The sequence below is a fragment of the Pelophylax lessonae genome (assembly GCF_965119305.1).
Source record: "Pelophylax lessonae genome assembly, chromosome: 3".
NCBI classification, from domain to species: domain Eukaryota; kingdom Metazoa; phylum Chordata; class Amphibia; order Anura; family Ranidae; genus Pelophylax; species Pelophylax lessonae.
Genome location: NC_138770.1, coordinates 493,714,277 through 493,735,358, shown reverse-complemented (window position 1 = coordinate 493,735,358; position 21,082 = coordinate 493,714,277). Strand labels below are relative to the sequence as shown.

The following is a 21,082-nucleotide window of genomic DNA, read 5'->3' as shown; positions in this document are numbered from 1 at the left end:
ACAAATAAATCCCCGGGACCGGATGGCTTGCACCCGAGGGTTCTTAATGAGCTCAGCCAGGTGATTGCCAGACCATTATTCTTGATCTTTAAGGATAGTTTACAGACGGGTATGGTGCCAGCTGATTGGAAAAAAGCCAACGTGGTACCAATATTTAAGAAGGGGCCGTGATATATCCTGGGTAACTATAGGCCGGTCAGCCTAACATCAGTAGTCTGCAAAATTTTGGAGGGGATGTTAAGGGACCACATACAAGACTTTAGTAATGAAACTGGTATTATAAGTAGTAATCAGCATGGATTCATGAAAAATCGTTCTTGCCAAACCAATCTATTAACCTTCTACGATGAAGTGAGCAGCCACCTAGATAAAGGTAAGCCTGTGGATGTGGTGTATCTGGACTTTGCAAAGGCCTTTGACACCGTTCCCCACAAACGATTACTGTACAAACTAAGGAAGGTAGGTATGGACCATAAGGTGAGTACCTGGATAGAGAACTGGCTCCAGGGGAGAGTACAGAGGGTGGTGATTAATGGGGAGTACTCGGATTGGGCGGGTGTGGAAAGTGGGGTCCCCCAGGGTTCTGTCCTGGGACCAATCCTGTTTAATTTATTCATAAATGATCTAGAGGAGGGGATATCTAGTACAATCTCAGTATTTGCAGATGATACTAAATTAGGCATGCCAATATCTTCTATGCAGGATGTGGAAACCTTGCAAGCAGACCTGAACAAAATAACGGGGTGGGCAACTACATGGCAGATGAGGTTTAATGTTGAAAAATGTGAAGTAATGCACCTGGGTGCCAGAAACCAGAAAGCAAGCTACTCACTAGGGGGGGAACCTCTGGGTGAGTCTAGGATGGAAAAGGACTTGGGGGTACTGGTAGACAACAAGCTTGGCAGTGGCATGCAATGCCAAGCCGCCGCAAGCAAAGCCAACAGAATACTGGGATGTATAAAAAAGGGGATTCACTCCAGAAATAAAGAGATTATTCTCCCACTCTACAAGACTCTGGTCCGGCCACATCTGGAGTATGCTGTCCAGTTCTGGGCACCGGTCCTCAGGAAGGATGTGCTGGAACTGGAGAAAGTCCAGAGAAGGGCAACAAAAATAATTAGGGGAATGGAGGACATCAGCTATGAGGAAAGACTACAAGCACTGAACCTTTTCTCTCTGGAGAAAAGACGATTGAGGGGGATATGATATCAATGTACAAATACTGTACTGGTGACCCGAGCATAAGGAACAAACTATTCAGAGAAAGGAGGTACAATAAGACACGTGGCCACTCACTAAAACTAGAGGAAAGGCGGTTTAACCTTAAAGTGCGTAAGGGGTTCTTCACTGTAAGAGCAGTAAGGATGTGGAATTCTCTTCCACAAGCAGTCGTATCAGCAGGGAGCATCGATAGTTTCAAAAACTAGTAGATGGACACCTTAAAGACCACAACATACAGGGGTATACAATGTACGATTAAAAGCAAACACACACACGCATTCATAGGTTGAACTGGATGCATAGGTTGAACTGGATGGATTGATGTCTTTTTTCAACCTTACTAACTATGTAACTAGTCAAGATAAAATTCAAAATGCAATAAAATGATCACAAATGGCAGATGTTTGATCCCTTAGCAACCTGAACATAAAATTGTATATTGCAGTATTATAAAAGAAGAAAGGATAACTAAAATATTCTCTGTATAAAGCAGCCTTACCCACAAAGTCGAATTAGAGCGTTACATAACAAAATATGAGACAGGACTCAAATATATGTGGCACTGCATCCCAATATATAAATTTCAAAAAAGAAAGGAGAGAAATTGAGGGACTTTGTAGGTAGCCACTAGTAATCCCATTAAAGATCTCAAGTGCTAAATTGGTAAAATATCAGTTTATTGTAACAACATTAAAAATATATTTAAAACCGAATCATGAAAAAACATATATGAAAGATACAAAACAATATCTCCCCATGGTGAAACAAAATCTCCCCAGTCAGAATACAAATACAACAGGGAGACCTGTGAAAATACCCTTTATGTATATATTGAATTCAAATATGTGATCATTTAGAAGGTATCCGCGTCTCACGGGTATCTCAGGTTGCTATTGCCAAAGGATCGCTACGCGTTTCACTTTTAGCTTCATCAGGAGATCCTATTATTGCCAATCCCGGGGAGGGAAAGGAAGAAAAAGCATGGAGCACCCGGAACTGTATGGTGGCACAAAAAAGGGATCCCGGACACACCGACTCCAGCCGGAAAGAGGGAGAACACACACACCACAAGTATCTCTCTATGGTCAAAACTTCTGGAGACAATAAAACTTTCCAAAAATGGCCAACTTGGAGTAAACAGGTTTCGATCCCACATGTGGTGGGTGATGATATGGTTTTTCCCTTCAAAAAGCTCCTTGTACTGATCCCTTGCTGCATAATGCCCCTCTACTAAGGGGATTCGGAATGCATCCACCCCATGGATTTTTTTTCACAATGAGGAGATATTGTTTTGTATCTTTCATATATGTTTTTTCATGATTCGGTTTTAAATACATTTTTAAAGTTACAATAAACTGATATTTTACCAATTTAGCACTTGAGTTCTTTAATGGGATTACTAGTTGCTACCTACAAAGTCCCACCATTTCTCTCCTTTCTTTTTCTTATTAGTGATACTAAACCCAGGACCCTGCATTCCCTATATCTGGTCTCCCACAGTACACAGAATATAGAAATGGAAATTATTTTAGTAAATATAAACTTAATAATCTAAATACCTTTTCTCATCAGCAGTTAGAGCAGTCTTGTGACTTCTATCAGTGTCCAGCCAAGTACTGGTTAAAATGTTTTCTGACTGAGCTATGAGACAGCAAGACCCCTGGCCCTCTGTCTGGGCAGTGCCAACTGCTCACCTCTAGACCATGACCCGACTACAGAGTCACAATCGCCTGATGAGATATCTCTCAGGATAATGCTGGGATACTCCTGCAGGAAACATTCCTTAACCACACCATTTAACTTCAGACGTCTCGATCAATCATATGTGACCATAAAATAAAAATGGAAAACCATAGTGCTCTCTGATTCAAATGATTTATTAAAATGAACAAGGAGATTAAAACTCTCACATGGTTATGTGAATCACATGCATATAGTCAGCTCACCACGCTGGTGCACAAACCAAAAAACATCCTGGATAATGGCTCCTCCCACCTGTACGCATTACGCCCACCTTGGGCTTCTACAGCATATCCTTTATGCAATTCTCTTCTGCTGCTTCATACCCTCTATAATTTTCTCCTGCACCCACTGCCTGCTTTTACTGTATATTCTCCATAATTCTCTCCTACTACAGAAAGAGTATCTTTGCATGCCTCTTCTGGTTCTGCACATATTAGCTGCAGTCATGTTTTCTGCACTGTAAATTTGCTCGCTCCCATGCCTTCTAGCACTCCACCCCACCCCACATATTGCCACTGTCATAACTTTCAGTACTTCTAACCAGCAAATCATAGATGCTTTTTATGCTGAGCTTACACCGGCCCTGCACATAATGACCAATTGCATATCTTTCAGTAATCCTCTAATACATATTCCTCTCTCTTATACCTTCCAACACCCTTTCCTTCACCTAATGCCCTCTGCCATACCTTCCATTATGTCTCCAGTACATACTACCTGCTGTCATACTTTCCAGTACTCCTCTCCTGCTCATACCAGCAATTTTTTTGGACTCTACACTCCTGAACTGAACTCTCATAAGTCAGTCAAATGTAGATGGGCGGCACATCCTTGATGTGAAAACAGCTCACCACAAGGAGCCCAGAAATAGTGCAATAGTGTAGTATGTATTTGAATTTAGGTAAAACATATGGTATAAAAATCCATGTGGAAATCAATAGCAAACAAACCTGCCGACATACCGAGATAGCCGCCAGAACCCTGATGCCAGATGCGGCGTGACGTCAGCATGTAGTGCTCCTCCCAATCACCTCTGATTTCTCTGGGGCTGCAGCTATTTCTGAACAGTCAGCTAAAGATGAGGAGAATTGTACATTTTATTTTTTTTGAAGAGTTAGTACAGGAAGAGTCTTTCTGAAGCTGTAACTCCAAAACGTAATATATGACTATAGGCTATAGGGGGATTAAAACACCTGCAAGTATTTATAGTTGTCTGTGCCTCCATAAAGGAGGAAAGTAAAAGGAAATCCCACATTCTGGGTTGTCCCCAAAACAGTAATAGATGGGAAATCTTGCAATGTAGACATTTTTTTTGGTGACTCTGGTGACATGCAGGGTTTCCCTCACATTGAAGTTATTTCCTCTTCCTTCCTCTTTTGGTTATGGAACAGGAAGTAAAGGAAAATCTCCCTGTAGGGATACAGATGGCAAAAAGTCCCTTTAGAGGACATCCTGGTCCAGAACCTCAGTTTGGGAAACCTTCTACTTCTGAGATGAAAAGCTTTTTCTATTCTCTCAGGCCTCAAAGTCCAAGGCAAGCCTGGAACTCATTTCTGCTTTAAGTCCTTGACCCCCAAGTCCTCCAAATCCATGAATAAGTCCTCCTCACAATAAGGGGCACCTTCACTGGTCAGAGTTGGGGGATATCTTTTGCCTTTTTGGCCATCAGGTCCCAGGATGTTTTAGATGTTTGCGTCCAGAACATTGTATCCAGAGGCTACAAGCTGGAATCTCAGTCTTTGTCTCTACTCTACTTCATGTTGTCAAACTTGCCAGTATCTCTCAAAAGACTGGCAGGGCTCTATGCTGATCTTCTTTCAAAGGGTATAGCCATTGTCACAAAAAGAGAAGGGTTCAAGGATTTCCATTCAAACTTCTTTATTGTCTTCAAAGCTAAAAGGAGCATCTGCTACATAATATATTTAAAGGTTCTAGAAATTTCTGCATTAAATCTACCAGGTCAGTCATTGATTCCCTCAATCTGGGAGACCTTTTGGCTTCTGTGGACATCAAGGATGCCTACTTGCATGTACCCATCTTTCTAACAGATTGGTGCTACGTAGGTTTTGCAGTGGGCACACAACTTTACGATTTTGTTGCCTTTCCCATTGGTCTGACCACTGCACCTCAGTTTTTCACCAAGTTGCTAGCCCCTTACTCTGCTTCACACTCACAGCAGCCCTATAGTGGCATTTTTGGACTGAAGGATCAGTCGGCACAGGCTTTGCCCATGTCCAATGGACAGTCCAGACATGGCATTTTGGAGTTGAATTAGGGCTACTGAGCTGCTCATGTTGGTATAAATGATGAGATATGTTCTCAACACTCATTTGAACTGGGGATGCCACTTGGATGATTAGTGAATCCTTTCAGCATTACAAAAAAGTCCATTGATCATGACTATTAGCTTTACCACGAACTGGATAAATGAGAACCTTCACAGACATATTAAGGAAGTGTCTGTGTTGCCTATTCTAGTTAGAAAATTTTTTGGGTTATGTGAATAATCTTTTCACTTTTTCTTTACTTGAACTGAGGAGTTAAGTGATAAGAGATAATTGATGAACCAACTTCAGCTTCTCAAGTTTATTTTTCTCATGTTTTCAAGTGAGACCCAGTGTGGTTCCTGTGCGGTGGTAATAAATGCATTAATTTTAACTTTGGTAATACATTTATTTTGGTAATAAATGCATAAAATTTTACTGCAGATGGTGAATGCACAAGATCAGCAACAGGAGTACTTGAGAGGAATGGAAGGGGAGTGAATAAAACTCCAAATGGTGTTACATATACTGGATCTTGGAAAAATGACAAGGTAATGAGGGGTACTGTACAAAGGCTTTACAATGAGTCCATTTGATGTCATATTAGTTAAATACTTGTCTTGTCTGTAATATTATTTAAGGTCCCTTTTACATGGGCACCCTCTGTTCCCTCTTAGCAGAGGATCTTAAAATTATTCCCTGCTGAGTCGGATGAGAACAGAAATGGATGTCTTATTCATGACATCCATGTCCACTCTGATTATTTCTCCATATTGTGATGGAGGAAACATGGACCCCATAATTCCTGTAGGTGCCTGGATGTAGGCAGATGTGCATTTGCCTATATCCACTCACACCCAATTGGTTAGGTCAAACTTTTCCCATTTGATTCTACCAACCTGAATGGACCTGGATCTCGGTGGATATACAGTAATTGAATGCATGTATACTTACATCCTGCCACCAGTAGGGATAAAGAATACTGGAGTCTGTTTTTGATCCACATAATCACGGGTCTGCTTGGCAGTACTTAGAATGCTCCTGGCCATGGTTTGCTTGAGTTGAGTTTGAGGGTTGGGGTGCACAGGCATGTATGAGGGGCTTCTAACTACTTGGACAGATGTTTACATCCACAGCACTCAGGCTGCCACTGCACTGATGCATATTGCTATCCTACAACCACTGCACCAATGTGCTATTGTGCACTCCCTGTCACTACACAGACACACTGTTCTGGGCTTACCACCAGTACACTGACTTGCTCTTCTGCTCTTGCCACCACTGAACCCACATGCTCCTCTGCATTTACTGCCATTGCACTGATATGGACTTCTACACTCAATACCACTGCACTGACACACCAAAGTGTTGAGATCACTACTGAGGTATTAGGAAAGCAGTTACAATTATGTATAATAAAACATTGTCATGATTCATGTTAACACTGTCCTTTCAGGTATTCTAATTATAGCAACCTTATATTGACACAGATTGGCTGCTCTAAAATGAGGGGGGGGGGGGGGGAATTTGTGGTTTAGCTGCATTTTCAACCACCTCCAACCACTTACCCTTAAACTATAATGGCAGCAGCTGGGGTGCGGTGGTCTACACATGCTGCTGCATCCAAGCGTCACAGAAAAATATATCCCCTGTTTGGGGGGTAGTACTTCCTGACAAATACAGTATGACCCATTCAACTCAATTGGACTACCCTGCAACCACATGCAAAAACGGGCGGTTTTTACCACCTGTCAAACAACTTCTGAAAGCAATCCACCATGGTTCTCTCTTCAGAGGGCAAAGCTCACGAGCCCTAAGGGTTTCTTACTTTTGCCTGACTCTCATTGCTAAAGCTTGCTCTAAAAAAAAATTGAAGCCATAAATAGCCTGCCAACTGTCATTTTCAAAAGTAGATTAGCAATGACAGTCACATAATTTTGTCACTACAGGTGCACTTTAACTAAAACGTAGAGAAGCTCTTTATGTGTATGTAAAACTCCTTGTGATGAGTCTGGAGACCACAAGAGAAAATAGATTAAACTGTGTCCTAATTTGCTATTTTGAAAGACATTGGCAAAATTTCAAGCTGCAGAGGGACATTCTTTGCTGCAGAAAATGAGCCATACTCTAGGGAAAGTGACAGAGAAAGAACTAATTTGCTGCCATTGTTCTTTTGCCTGCTCCTTTTGTCTTCTTTGTACATCTTGCTTGTAAATATTTTACAACGTTATGTAGAATTTGTGTCGTGTTGAACACAGATGAATGGATTTGGGAAGCTTGAACATCCTTCAGGAGCAGTTTATGAAGGGGAATTCATTGACAATATGTTCCATGGGATTGGCACTTACACATTTCCCAGTGGGGCGCAGTACCTCGGAGGCTTTTATAAGAACAAGTAAGTTAAATATCTTTGGTGTTTGTCTCTAATTTTTTTTTATTAGTATGCAGCATAATTTGAAAAAAATACAAAAACATAATCAGATGTCTCCAAGTTTTACGAACACTTTAATACCAAAGCCATATAAAAAAATACCTGTTCAAAAAAATGAAAACAATTCTAACAAAAGCAGAATTGTTTTATCCTTGTGACAGCAACATAAATTACAGGGGTTGAATTAGTAAAACTGGAGAGTAAAAAATGTGGTGCAGCTGTACATAGTAGCCAATCAGCTTCTAACTTTAGCTTGTTCAGTTAAGCCCCGTACACACGTACCGATGGTCGGCTTACAAATGTTCCTCTTTTCTCCCCGGGATGTCGGTGTCTGCTGAAAAGTGCAAAGACAGCACAAGGACAGCACAAGAATTTTGTCCGCCGACTGCAGAAGTGATGTCATGTAATGGTTAACTTTCCCTGTGTTTTCTATTTTCTGAGCATGCCCAGTCTTGCAAATCTGCGGTCTGTCGGCCGAATTGTGTACTGACAGGCGAACAATCGTCCGTTCTGGTGTCGGCATACAAATATTTTCATGTTTGCACGAAAGACTTTTGTCCGCGGATTGTGCGCAGACATCTGTCGGAGGCACCATACTAACACGCGTACAATCGGCAGATCCTTCGTCCACCGACGTTTGTATGCCGACGATCGGTACGTGTGTACGGGCCTTTAGGCTCCTTTCACACACTCCGTCCGTTGGACGGAGTCCGTTTTTCTCAGCGGGGGATCAAGCCGCCGATCCCCCGCTGAGCAGCAGGATGACAGCTGTGTCTCCACGCTGTGTGCGGAGACACAGCTGTCAGTTCCCCATGCATCTCTATGGGGAAATCGGATGGGAACGGACCGTCTGTCCGTTCTCATCCGATCCCATCCGATCCGCTGGACGGATGGAAAATAGGGTTTCCATCCGTCCAGATTTGACAGATCGGATCGGGTCGGATGTCAGCGGATATGTCTCCGCTGCCATCCGATGCCCCATAGTTCAGATCCGCCAAAAAAACGAACAGGCGGATCTGAACGGTCCGCCTGTGTGAAAGGGGCCTTAAGCTTTGACAAAAAAATAAAACCTGGAAGCTGATTGGTTTCTATACAGAGCTCCACTAGATTTTGCACTCTCCAGTTTTAGTAAATTCAAATGTTGAAGAAACAGGATTCAATTAATGTGAAATGAATCACTCAAAACTGGTATACCAGTTCACAATCTGGAGAATAAAATAAAGCATCTGTGGCACATTTCTGGCAGCATGGCTCTTTAAAAAGGCCTGCGCCAGATTCGGAAAAGCCTTGCCACCAGTTTTAGTAGCTTTACCCAATGATGTGGCAAATTCAGGTAGCTCCTAACAGTGCCACTTTTACAAAGCGGTGCTTTGGCTACACAAAGTTCAAGAAGAATTACCTCCAGTTCATAGATAAAAAAACTGGAGGTAATTAGGACCACCTCTAAGTTGGTGTGCAGAGACAGGCAGAGTGTCTGTCTCAATACGCTGGGTAGAAAGTGGCATGTTTTCCATGTTCCCCTTCCCCTCCACACATATCACTGGTTGTCAAGAATGCTGCCAGCTTCACAGCCATCAGGTTTCTAGCAAGCAGTGACACTGACAGTGGGTGGAGCCTGATGGGGAATCTGCGTACCTAGTTCCTCATCCAGTCCACTCTCTGTGATTGACAGCAGGCAATGGGTAAAATTAATAGTCAATAGCAGGCTGTCTATCACAAGTAGAGAGGAGGATGGGGATGGGGAATTACTCCCTCAACTTTTCTGTCAGGCTCCCTCCACCCAGCTACAAAACTCCTCAGCCTCTGCACTATTTGTGTGACAGGTGCAGTGCAAGCAGGGATCTGAGCTGCTCTGAGGCCAAAGTGTCCATATGGACACTCCAACCTCAGTGTGCCTCCGCACATTAAATGTTGGGCCAGACATTCAGTTGTGCTGTGGCAGTACCTGGAAAGCTTCTAAAATGGCAGATAAATAGCCTTTTAAGACAAAATGGTAGATTCTGTGGTACTACAGAGACCATGACAGCCTAGCTGCGCAGTTGAGGCCCTCACCTTCTCCCTTATATTGGCCCCCACCTTCTCGCTCAGTTTTCCTCACCGGCCCTTCCAAATAAACTAATGAGAATACAGATAATGAGAATACAGATAAACCAGAAGTGAAGGCCAGGGATGTAATTTCTACACACAGATGTGCGGAGACATAGGGAGGGGGAGGATTGTATTGTTTTACTGTGAGGCTAGTTAGGGAAATATGTATCTGTGACGTAACTGCTGTTTCATATATGTGATGTGAACGCTGTTTCACTCACTTAGCAAGCAGGCATTAGCTAAGGCATTTTTCGCTAGCGAATAAAAAAGATTTGATTCCGAAGCTTGAGTCCAAGAAATTAATTCTGTTTTTCCGCAGCAGTGCCACCACCAATAATGTTGGGCCAAGGACCAGCATCTGTAGTGTGGTGGTACAACTGAATTCTGAAGAGTTTTAAACAGCCTTTATGAATTCCCCCCAACGTTTCAATTCTAGCAAACTTGTATTCTTCGATGCTTCTGTGTAAAGCCCATTAACAAAACCCAGAGTGTCTAAGACAATTTTTGGTGCAGATAACCAATTCAAGAGAAGGGCAACCAAACTGATAAGCAGCATGGAGGAGCTCAGCTATGAGGAAAGATTAGAGGAACTGCATTTATTCTCTCTTGAGAAGAGGAGATTATGGGGGATTTGATCAACATGTATAAATACATAAGGGGACCATATAGTGAACTTGGTGTTGAGTTGTTCACTTTAAGGACAATACAGAGGACAAGGAGGCACTCTTTACTTCTAGAGGAAAACAGATTTCGTCTCCAAATACGGAAAGGTTTCTTCACCGTAAGAGCTGTGAAAATGTGGAATAGACTCCCTCCATAGGGGGTTCTGGCTAGCTCACTAGATTGCTTTAAAAAAGGAATGGATTATTTTCTAGGTGTACACAATATAAATGGGTACTAATATTTATAGGAAAAGTTGATCCATGGAATATCTGATTGCAGTGGCGGCTGGTGCTCAAAATGTTTTTTGGGGGGGGGGCGCAAACAGAAAAATGTAATAGGCATTGCTTTGCGGCAAAAAACGCTGTAAAAAATTGCGTGACTTTGAGGTCGCCAAAGTGTGAAAGGGGCCTTCAATAATTAAGGTATAGTGTGCCCCCTTTCAATGCAGAGAAACCAGCGTGCCCCCTTTCAATACAGAGAGACCAGTGTACATGCTCCCTTAGACTTTAGTGACCAGTGTACATGTCCCCTTAGAATGTAGTGACCAGCGTACATGTCCCCTTAGAATGCAGTTACCAACATACATGTCCCCTTAGAATGTAGTGACCAGCACACATGTCCCCTTAGAATGTAGTGACCAGCACATATGTCTCCTTAGAATGTAGTGACCAGCACACATGCTCCCTTAGACTGTAGTGACCAGCGTACATGCCCCCTTAGAATGTAGTGACCAGCGTACATGCCCCTTTAGAATGTAGTGAACAGCGTACATGCCCCCTTAGAATGTAGTGACCAGCATACATGCCCCCTTAGAATGCAGTGACCAGCATACATGCCCCCTTAGAATGCAGTGACCAGCATACATGCCCCCTTAGAATGCAGTGACCAGCAAACATGTCCCCTTAGAATGTAGTGACCAGCACACATGTCCCCTTAGAATGTAGTGACCACCACACATGTCCCATTAGAATGTAGTGACCAGCACACATGTCCCCTTAGAATGCAGTGACCAGCATACATGTCCCCTTAGAATGTAGTGACCAGCACACATGTCCCCTTAGAATGCAGTGACCAGCACACATGTCCCCTTAGAATGCAGTGACCAGCACACATGTCCCCTTAGAATGTAGTGACCAGCACACATGTCCCCTTAGAATGCAGTGACCAGCACACATGTCCCATTAGAATGTAGTGACCAGCACACATGTCCCCTTAGAATGTATTGACCAGCACACATGTCCCCTTAGAATGCAGTGACCAGCATACATGTCCCCTTAGAATGTAGTGACCAGCACACATGTCCCCTTAGAATGTAGTGACCAGCACATATGTCTCCTTAGAATGTAGTGACCAGAACACATGTCCCCTTAGAATGTAGTGACCAGCACACATGTCCCCTTAGAATGCAGTGACCAGCATACATGTCCCCTTAGAATGTAGTGACCAGCATACATGTCCCCTTAGAATGTAGTGACCAGCACACATGCCCCCTTAGAATGTAGTGACCAGCACACATGTCCCCTTAGAATGCAGTGACCAGCACACATGTCCCCTTAGAATGTAGTAACCAGCACACATGTCCCCTTAGAATGTAGTGACCAGCATACATGTCCCCTTAGAATGTAGTAACCAGCACACATGTCCCCTTAGAATGTAGTGACCAGCATACATGTCCCCTTAGAATGTAGTGACCAGCACACATGTCCCCTTAGAATGTAGTGACCAGCGTACATGTCCCCTTTCAATGCAGAGACCAGCGTGCGTGCGTGCCCCCTTCAATGCCCCCCCCCCCGAGACCAGTGCACCTACCTGGGGCCCTGGAGCAGCTGCGGCGGCACCTTCTCTTCAGTGTCCCGGCGGCTTCAATCCCGATTCCCCCGGCGTCTCCACGAGTCCTCCTGCTCCCGCCTCCATCTCCTCCTCGGCCAATGGCATTTGGTTTGCCTTGCGGCCAATCAGGAAGCGTGTATCGGATGCGCTCCTTGATTGGGCAGAAGGAGGATCTGTGTGACAATAGCGAATTTTCATTCGCTATTGTCACACAATGGGTGGGCTCGGGACGCACTGCTTTGCGCCCCGGGTCCTCCCTTTGCATCGACCTATTAGAGCCCCTGGCTCTAATCAGGTGATGGAAAAAAAAAACCCATTGAGCTCCATGCGTCTGGCGCCCCTGCATGCAGATTAGGGGGCCGGACGCATGGACAGGGGGGGCGGCGCCCCTGCGCCCCGAACACACCGGCCGTCACTGTCTGATTGTCTCTCTGGGGATCAGGAAGGAATTTATTTTCCCCTGCTGTAGCAAATTGGATCATACTTTGCTGGGGTTTTTTGCTTTCCTCTGGATCAACTGTGGATATAGGATTGTGTATATGGGATTGTATGGTTGTGTTTTCTTTACTGTTTTTTGTTTTTTTACTTGTTGTGCTAGATAGACTTGTGTCTTTTTTCAACCTATGTAACTAAATAGGTACATGAATCTGGGGCACCCATTGTGTGCAGAGGCACGCTTAGACCAAAATTCCATATGGGCACCCTGTTCAGAGTGCATCTGAGCTCCCTCCTGCCGCTGCAGCTGTAACACAGCTGGTTGGGCAGAGCCTAAGGAAGTTCTGAGACACGAGTTCCCATCAGGTCACCTGTACTTGTGATTGATAGTGGGCAGTGGGTGGATCCATAGCCAATACACAGCCTGCTAATGGCTATAGAATCTACTCACTGACTACAGTCAATCACAAGAAGAGATTGGACCTGATGGGGAGCTAGTGTCTTAGCTTCCACCTCAGGCTGCACCCATTGTCAGCATCACTCATTGCTAGGGGGCCCACAGCATCCTTGACAACCAGTTTGGGGTTGGCAGGGGATAGAGGCAGCAGGTATACTGCCTGCTACGCAGTACAAATAGACAGGCACTATAGCCCGTCTCTGTACGCCATATAGAGTTGGTTTTAATTACCTCTAGATTTGTTATCTACAAACTACTGTAGAGGTAATTATATTTAAATTTGGTGTAGTAATACAGCCACTTTTACAAAGAGGTACTTTTAACCGCTTCCATACAGAGCAGTTAGACCCCCTTCCTGCCCAGACCAATTTTCAGCTTTCAGCACTCTCACACTTTGAATGACAATTGCTCAGTCATGCTACATTGTAACCAAACAAAATTTTTATCATTTTTTTCACACAAATAGAGCTTTCTTTTGGTGGTATTTGATCACAACTGGGGTTTTTTTTTTTTTTCGTGATATAAGCAAAAAAAGAGCAAAAATTTTGAAAAAAAAACACTTTTTTTTAGTTTCTATTATAAAATTTTGCAAAAAATTATTTTTTCCTCATACATTTGGGCCAAAATTTATACTTCTACATATCTCTGGTAAAATTAACCCAAATTAGTGTATATTATTTAGTCTGTGTGAAAGTTATTGAGTCTAGAAGCTATGGTACCAATTACTGAAAATTGATCACACCAGATGTACTGACGGCCTATCTCCTTTCTTGAGGCCCTGAAATGTCAGGATAGTACAAATACCCCCCAAATTACCCCTTTTTGTAAAGTAGACAGTCCAAGGTATTTAGTAAGAGGCATGGTGAGTTTTTTGAAGTTATAATTTTTTCCCACAATTCTTGGGAAAATGAAGAAAAAATTTTTTTTTCTTTTTTTTCCCAAAACGTCAATTTATAAGCTATTTCTAACACATAGCATATGTACACAGCAAAAATGACACCCCAAAATTCATTCTGCTACTCCTTCTGAGTATGGTGATACCACATGTGTGAGACTTTTACACAGCCTGGCCACAAAAAGAGACTCCACGTCCAATTAGCACCATAAGGCGTTTTAGGAGCATAAATACACATAAAACTTTCTTACTACCTATCACACTTTTCAAGGCCCTAGAGCACCAATACAATGGAAAAGTCCACAAAATGACCCCATTTTGGAAAGCAAACACTCCAACGTATATTCTATGAGGCTTTATGAGTCCTTTGAAAAACAAGTTTTTGGAAAATGTGGGGAAAAAATAAAAACTTTTTTTTTTTTACACAAAGTTGTCAATTTATAGGATATTCCTAACACATAGCATGTACATAGCAAAAATGACACCCCAAAATACATTCTGCCACTCCTCCTGAGTATGGCAATACCACATGTGTGAGACTTTTTCACAGCCTAGCCATATAGAGGGGCCCAACATCCAAGGAGCATCATCATGCATCCTAGCCACTTGCCTAGGCCTATTTTTGACATTTGGTGTTTACAAGCTAAAATCAGTTGTTTTTGCTAGAAAACTACTTAGAACCCCAAAACATTATATATATTTTTTTAGCAGAGACCCTAGAGAATAAAATGGAGATTATTGCAATATTTTTTCACACCGTATTTGCGCAGCGGTCTTCCAAACGCAATTTTTCACGCATTTTGAATAAAAAAATAAGAAACCAGTAAAGTTAGCCCAATTTTTTTCCATAATGTGAAAGATAATGTTACGCCGAGTAAATAGATGCCCAACATGTCATGCTTCAAAATTGCGCACGCTCACAGAATGGTGACAAACTTTGGTACTTAAAAATCCCCATAGGCGACATTTTAAAAATTTCTACAGGTTGCTATCTTAGAGTTACAGAGGAGGTCTAGGGCTCAAATTATTGCTCTTACTCTAACGATCGCGACGATACCTCACATGTATAGTTTGAACACTGTTTACTTATGTGGGCGGGGTTTCCGTATGCGTTCGCTTCTGCGCGCGAGCTCACGGGGACAGGGCGCTTTAATTTTTATTTTTTTTTTTTTTTACTATTTATTTTACTATTTATTTTATTTATTATTTTTTATTTTTACACTGTTTTTTTTTTTAAAAAATTGATCATTTTTATTTCTGTTACAAGAAATGTAAACATTACTTGTAATAGAAAAAGGCACGACAGGACCTCTTTTTTGTGAGATCTGGGGTCAAAAAGTCCTCAGATCTCACAAGTACACTAAAAGATAGAAAAAATAAAAAAAAAATAAAAAAAAAATTAAATAAAATGAAAAAAAAAAAAGGGACCTTTAAACTGGTTGCTAGGCAATGACGTTTGCCGTAGCTCCGGTCCTCCAAGACCATAGAGTCGAGTGAGGGCAAGCTTGCCCTCACTCGACATCCTGTCTGTGAGGATCCGGGACCGGATAGTTTTCCCCGCTGCCGGCGGGTCCGGTAAGCGGGGAAAAGGACCAGAATGCGGCGGGAGGGGGGGGTCACCTCTTCCGCCACCCCGGAAGGGTCATCCCGCAGTGAATCCGCCGCTTGGACCACCCTTATTGGAAAGCCAACCGTCCACCGTTTAAAAAAATACCAGGGTTATGGCAGCTATCTGCTGCCATAACACCGGTATTTAGGTTTAAACGGAGGACGTATATAAACCTTTTTGGACTTAGACATGGTGGCTGTATGAAGGGTGACAGGTACTCGGGTACTTTGCTGGGCAGGTGACAGGTACTCTGGTACTGATGAGCAAGTGGCAGTACTCGAGTACTCCGGTAGGCAGGTGACAGGTACTCGGGTACTCTTATGGGCAGGTGACAGGCAGGTGATAGGTACTGATGAGTAGTACTGATCCTGATAGGTGATACTGATACTGTACTGATGGGTACGGATGATCAGTACTGATACTGATAGGTGATAGGTACTGATGGGTACTGATGAGTACTGATGAGTTTGATGGGTACTGATGAGCAGGTGGCAAGCACTCGGGTACTTCAGGTGTCAGGTACTCTGATGAGCAGGTGGAAGGTACTCGGGTACTCTGATGGGTAGGTGACAGGTACTCGGGTACTGTGATGGGTAGGTGACAGGTACTCGGGTACTCCGATGACGGGTACTCAAAGTACCAGAGTATCTGTCATCAGAGTACCCGAGTACCTGTCATCAGAGTACCCGAGTACCCGTCATCAGAGTACCCGAGTACCTGTCATCAGAGTACCCAAGTACCTGTCATCAGAGTACCCGAGTACCTGTCATCAGAGTACCCGAGTACTTGTCATCAGAGTACTCGAGTACCTGTCATCAGAGTACCCGAGTACCCGTCATCAGAGTACTCGAGTACCCGAGTACCTGTCATCAGAGTACCCGAGTACCTGTCATCAGACTACCCGAGTACCTGTCACCAGCCCATCAGAGTACCCGAGTACCTGTCATCAGAGTACCCGAGTACCTGTCATCAGAGTACCCGAGTACCTGTCACCAGCCCATCAGAGTACCCGAGTACCTGTCATCAGAGTACCTGATGGGCTGGTGACAGGTACTCGGGTACTTTGATGGGCTAGTGACAGGTGCTCTTTATTGGGGGGGGGGGGGCAATCAGCGTGTTTGGGGTGCACTGTACTTGGTAACTAGCTGTTACCACAATCTCCTCCTCACACAGGATCAGTGTGTGAGGAGGAGAACACGGTGACAGCTAGTTACCTGTTCTTTGTTGACATTTGTGACCGGCTGTGATTGGACACAGCCGGTCACGTGGTAAAGAGCCAATTTCATTGGCTCTTTACCTAGATCAGGGATGGGCTCTGTCCGAGGGACGAGCCTCGTCCCCGATCGCCGCGCTGCGCGCCCCCGGGGGCGCGCCTTGAGGAAGGAACGAGCGGCTCGCACTGGAGCCGCTCATGTGATTGGCTGTGATTGACACAGCCGATCACGTGGTAAACAGCCTGTGAAGCTACCGAAACAGGCAGCAGGGAGTTTTGTTAATCTAGCGCAGGCCGTTTTAAAGGGCCATACTGCCATAAAAGTGGCATTGAGGCTTTGAATTCTCTTATTGTCATTCCCCACGAGTATCCCTCTAAAGGCAAACCTACCCAAAAAATTTGACTTGCATTGTTATAAAGTATTCAAAGCTCCAAAACAATATATGGTCTCTTCACAGGTTCTGCTCGCTGCCATTATTTTAAATGAACAGTCCTCTCATGATTATATTAACTACTTACCGCCCACCCACAGTAGTTTTAATGCGGCAAGCAGCACAGGCAGACCGGACAACCTACCTATATTTCGCCGGCTTACCTTAGACTGCGCCCCCTGCCGACCCGTACTATGCTTGGACAAAGCAGGAGTTTGGCAGCTGACTTCAGCCAATGATTTTGGCTAAAGTCAGCTGACTGGCTGTGTCCAATCACACACAGAGTTCTGTGTTTACAAACACACTGAACTTTCTGTACTCTGAACAGCGATTTTGCTGTTTCTTTTCCCTGCAAAGCTTGGAGAAAAAACAGCCGGCTAGTGAAGTAAAAGCAGCACAAATAACCCATATATTTGACATTGTTTGGCACACAGTTAACCCCTTTATTGCCCCTAGATGTTAATCCATTCCCAGCCAGTGTCATTAGTACAATGACAGTATTTAGTATTATCACTTATCATAGTTACATAGTTACATAGTTAGTGATGTTGAAAAAAGACATCAGTCCATCCAGTTCAACCTATGATGTGTGTGTGTGTTTGCTTTTAACCGTACATTGTATACCCCTGTATGTTGTTGTCTCTAAGGTGCCCATCTACTAGTTTTTTGAAACTATCAATGCTTCCTGCTGATACGACTGCTTGTGGAAGAGAATTCCACATCCTTACCGCTCTTACAGTGAAGAACCCCTTACGCACTTTAAGGTTAAACCGCCTTTCCTCTAGTTTTAGTGAGTGGCCACGTGTCTTATTGTATCTCCTTTCTCTGAATAGTTTGTTCCTTATGCTAGGGTCGCCAGTACAGTATTTGTACATTGATATCATATCCCCCCTCAATCGTCTCTTCTCCAGAGAGAATAGGTTCAGTGCTTGTAGCCTATCCTCATAGCTGATGTCCTCCATTCCCCTAATCATTTTTGTTGCCCTTCTCTGGACTTCCTCCAGTTCCAGCACATCCTTCCTGAGGACCGGTGCCCAGAACTGGACAGCATACTCCAGATGTGGCCGGACCAGAGTCTTGTAGAGCGGGAGAATAATCTCTTTATTTCTGGAGTGAATCCCCTTTTTTATACATCCCAGTATTCTGTTGGCTTTGCTTGCAGCGACTTGGCATTGCATGCCACTGCCAAGCCTGTTGTCTACCAGTACCCCCAAGTCCTTTTCCATCTTAGACTCACCCAGAGGTCCCCCCCCCTAGTGAGTAGCTTGGTTTCTGGCCCCCAGGTGCATTACTTTACATTTTTCCACATTAAACCTCATCTGCCATGTAGTTGCCCACCCCGTTTTTTTGTTCAGGTCCGCTTGCAAGGTTTCCACATCCTGCATAGAAGATATTGGCATGCCTAGTTTAGTATCATCTGCAAATACTGAGATTGTGCTAGATATCCCCTCCTCTAGATCATTTATGAATAAATTAAACAGGATTGGTCCCAGGACAGAACCCTGGGGGACCCCACTTTCCACACCCGCCCAATCCGAGTACTCCCCATTAATCACCCCCCTCTGGACTCTCCCCTGGAGCCAGTTCTCTATCCAGGTACTCACCTTATGGTCCATACCTACCTTCCTTAGTTTGTACAGTAAGCGTTTGTGGGGAACGGTGTCAAAGGCCTTTGCAAAGTCCAGATACACCACATCCACAGGCTTTCCCTTATCTAGGTGGCAGCTCACTTCATCGTAGAAGGTTAATAGATTGGTTTGGCAAGAACGATTTTTCATGAATCCATGCTGATTACTACTTATAATACCATTTTCATTGCTAAAGTCTTGTATGTGGTCCCTTAACATCCCCTCCAAAATTTTGAAGACTACTGATGTTAGGCTGACCGGCCTATAGTTACCCAGGATACATCTCGGACCCTTTTTAAATATTGGTACCACGTTGGCTTTTTTCCAATCAGCTGGCACCATACCCATCTGTAAACTATCCTTAAAGATCAAGAATAATGGTCTGGCAATCACCTGGCTGAGCTCATTAAGAACCCTCTGGTGCAAGCCATCCGTTCCCGGGGATTTATTTATGTTACGTTTCTCTAGCTTAGCTCTAAGTCTATCTTCTGTTAGCCATGGCGGCACTTCCTGAGGTGTATTATTTAGTTCGGCCTTACAAGCAAGGTTCGTGTAGCCCCCCGATTCTTCTGTGAAGACTGAAGAGAAGAAATTATTTAACACTTCCGCCTTTTCTCTGTCCTCAGTGGCCATATTTCCTTTGTCATCTTTTATGGGGCCAATGTGTTCTGGCCTCGCTTTCTTACTGTTTATATACTTAAAGAACTTCTTGGGGTTCTTTTTACTCTCCTCCGCTATATGTCTCTCGTGTTCTATTTTAGCCGCCCTGATTTCATCTTTACATTTCTTATTACACTCTTTGTAATGCTTAAATGCTGCCAATGACCCCTCAGTCTTGTATTTTTTGAAGGCCTTTTCTTTAGCACTAATATACATTTTTATGTTGGAGTTTAGCCACCCAGGGTTTAGTTTTGCTCTTTTAAATTTATTTCCCTTTGGAATGCACTGGCCAATCCCCTTGTTAAGTATGCTCTTGAAGCACTCCCATTTTTCCTCTGTGTTCTTTGTTCCCAGGGTTCTATCCCATTTGATATTTTCTAGCAGCGAGCGCAGTTTAGGGAAATTGGCTCTTTTGAAATTCAGTGTCCTTATATTACCCTTGTGTTTCCTATTACTGTAATTAATACTGAAACCAATTGACCTATGGTCACTGTTTCCTAAGTTGTCCCGTGTTTCTATATCCTTGAGCAGGTCTGTATTGTTGGTAATCAGTAGGTCAAGTACCGCATTGTTTCTTGTCGGTGCATTCACCATCTGACCCATGAAATTGTCCTGCAAAAAATTTAGGAACTGCCTAGCCTTGGCTGAGTGCGCAGTTCCTTCTGCCCAGTCTATATCTGGATAATTAAAGTCCCCCATTATAATGACATTTCCCATCCTTGCTGCCAATCCTATCTGTAACATTAGGTCTGCCTCACCCTCCTCCCTCTGGTTGGGGGGCCTATAGCATACGCCCAATATTACCTTCCCCACTGTGCCTTCCCTTTGAAGCTCTACCCATAGGGATTCTGCCTCGTCCTTAGCTCCATTATTAATATCATCCCTCATATTTACCTGTATACTGTTCTTAATATACAAACATACCCCTCCCCCTTTTTTACCTTCTCTATCTCTGCGATAAAGGGAATACCCCTGAATGGTCGCCATCCAGTCATGGGAGCTGTCAAACCAAGTCTCAGTTATCCCCACAAAATCTAAGTCCTCCTCAAACATCAGCAGCTCCAGCTCTCCCATCTTGTTGGCCAGGCTTCTGGCATTGGTATACAAACCTCTTAATTTTGACCGGTTACCTATATCCTCTTTTGATGTTTTTAGGCTGCTCTCTTGATTTTTCCCCATACCCACCCTGGGTATAGGAGCTCCGAACACCCTACCGCTAATGCCCCCATTTCTGCCCTCTGAAACTTGCTTTCCACTGGCTAATTCTACATCTGTACCCTCCCCCCCATTCCCTAGTTTAAAAGCCCCTCTAACTTTTTGGCCATCCTCTCACCCAGTACGGCTGCACCCACCCCATTTAGGTGCAATCCGTCCCTACCAAAGAGCCGGTGGCCGACTGAGAAGTCGGCCCAGTTATCCAGGAACCCGAATCCCTCCTTACTACACCAGCTCCCCAGCCACTCGTTAACTTCCCTAATCTCCCGCTGCCTCTCTGGTGTGGCTCGAGGTACAGG

The 21,082-nt window shown here is 43.8% G+C and overlaps 1 protein-coding gene across 1 annotated transcript in view; it reads left to right on the top strand.

Annotated features, from left to right (window-relative positions):
- Positions 1 to 21,082, top strand: part of MORN2 (MORN repeat containing 2) — a 37,570-nt gene that overhangs the window by 12,663 nt on the left and 3,825 nt on the right. The window contains exons 3-4 of the mRNA XM_082251987.1: positions 5,673 to 5,779; positions 7,487 to 7,623. Of these exons, the coding sequence (XP_082108113.1) occupies positions 5,673 to 5,779; positions 7,487 to 7,623 (244 nt within the window). The remainder of the gene's footprint in view (positions 1 to 5,672; positions 5,780 to 7,486; positions 7,624 to 21,082) is intronic.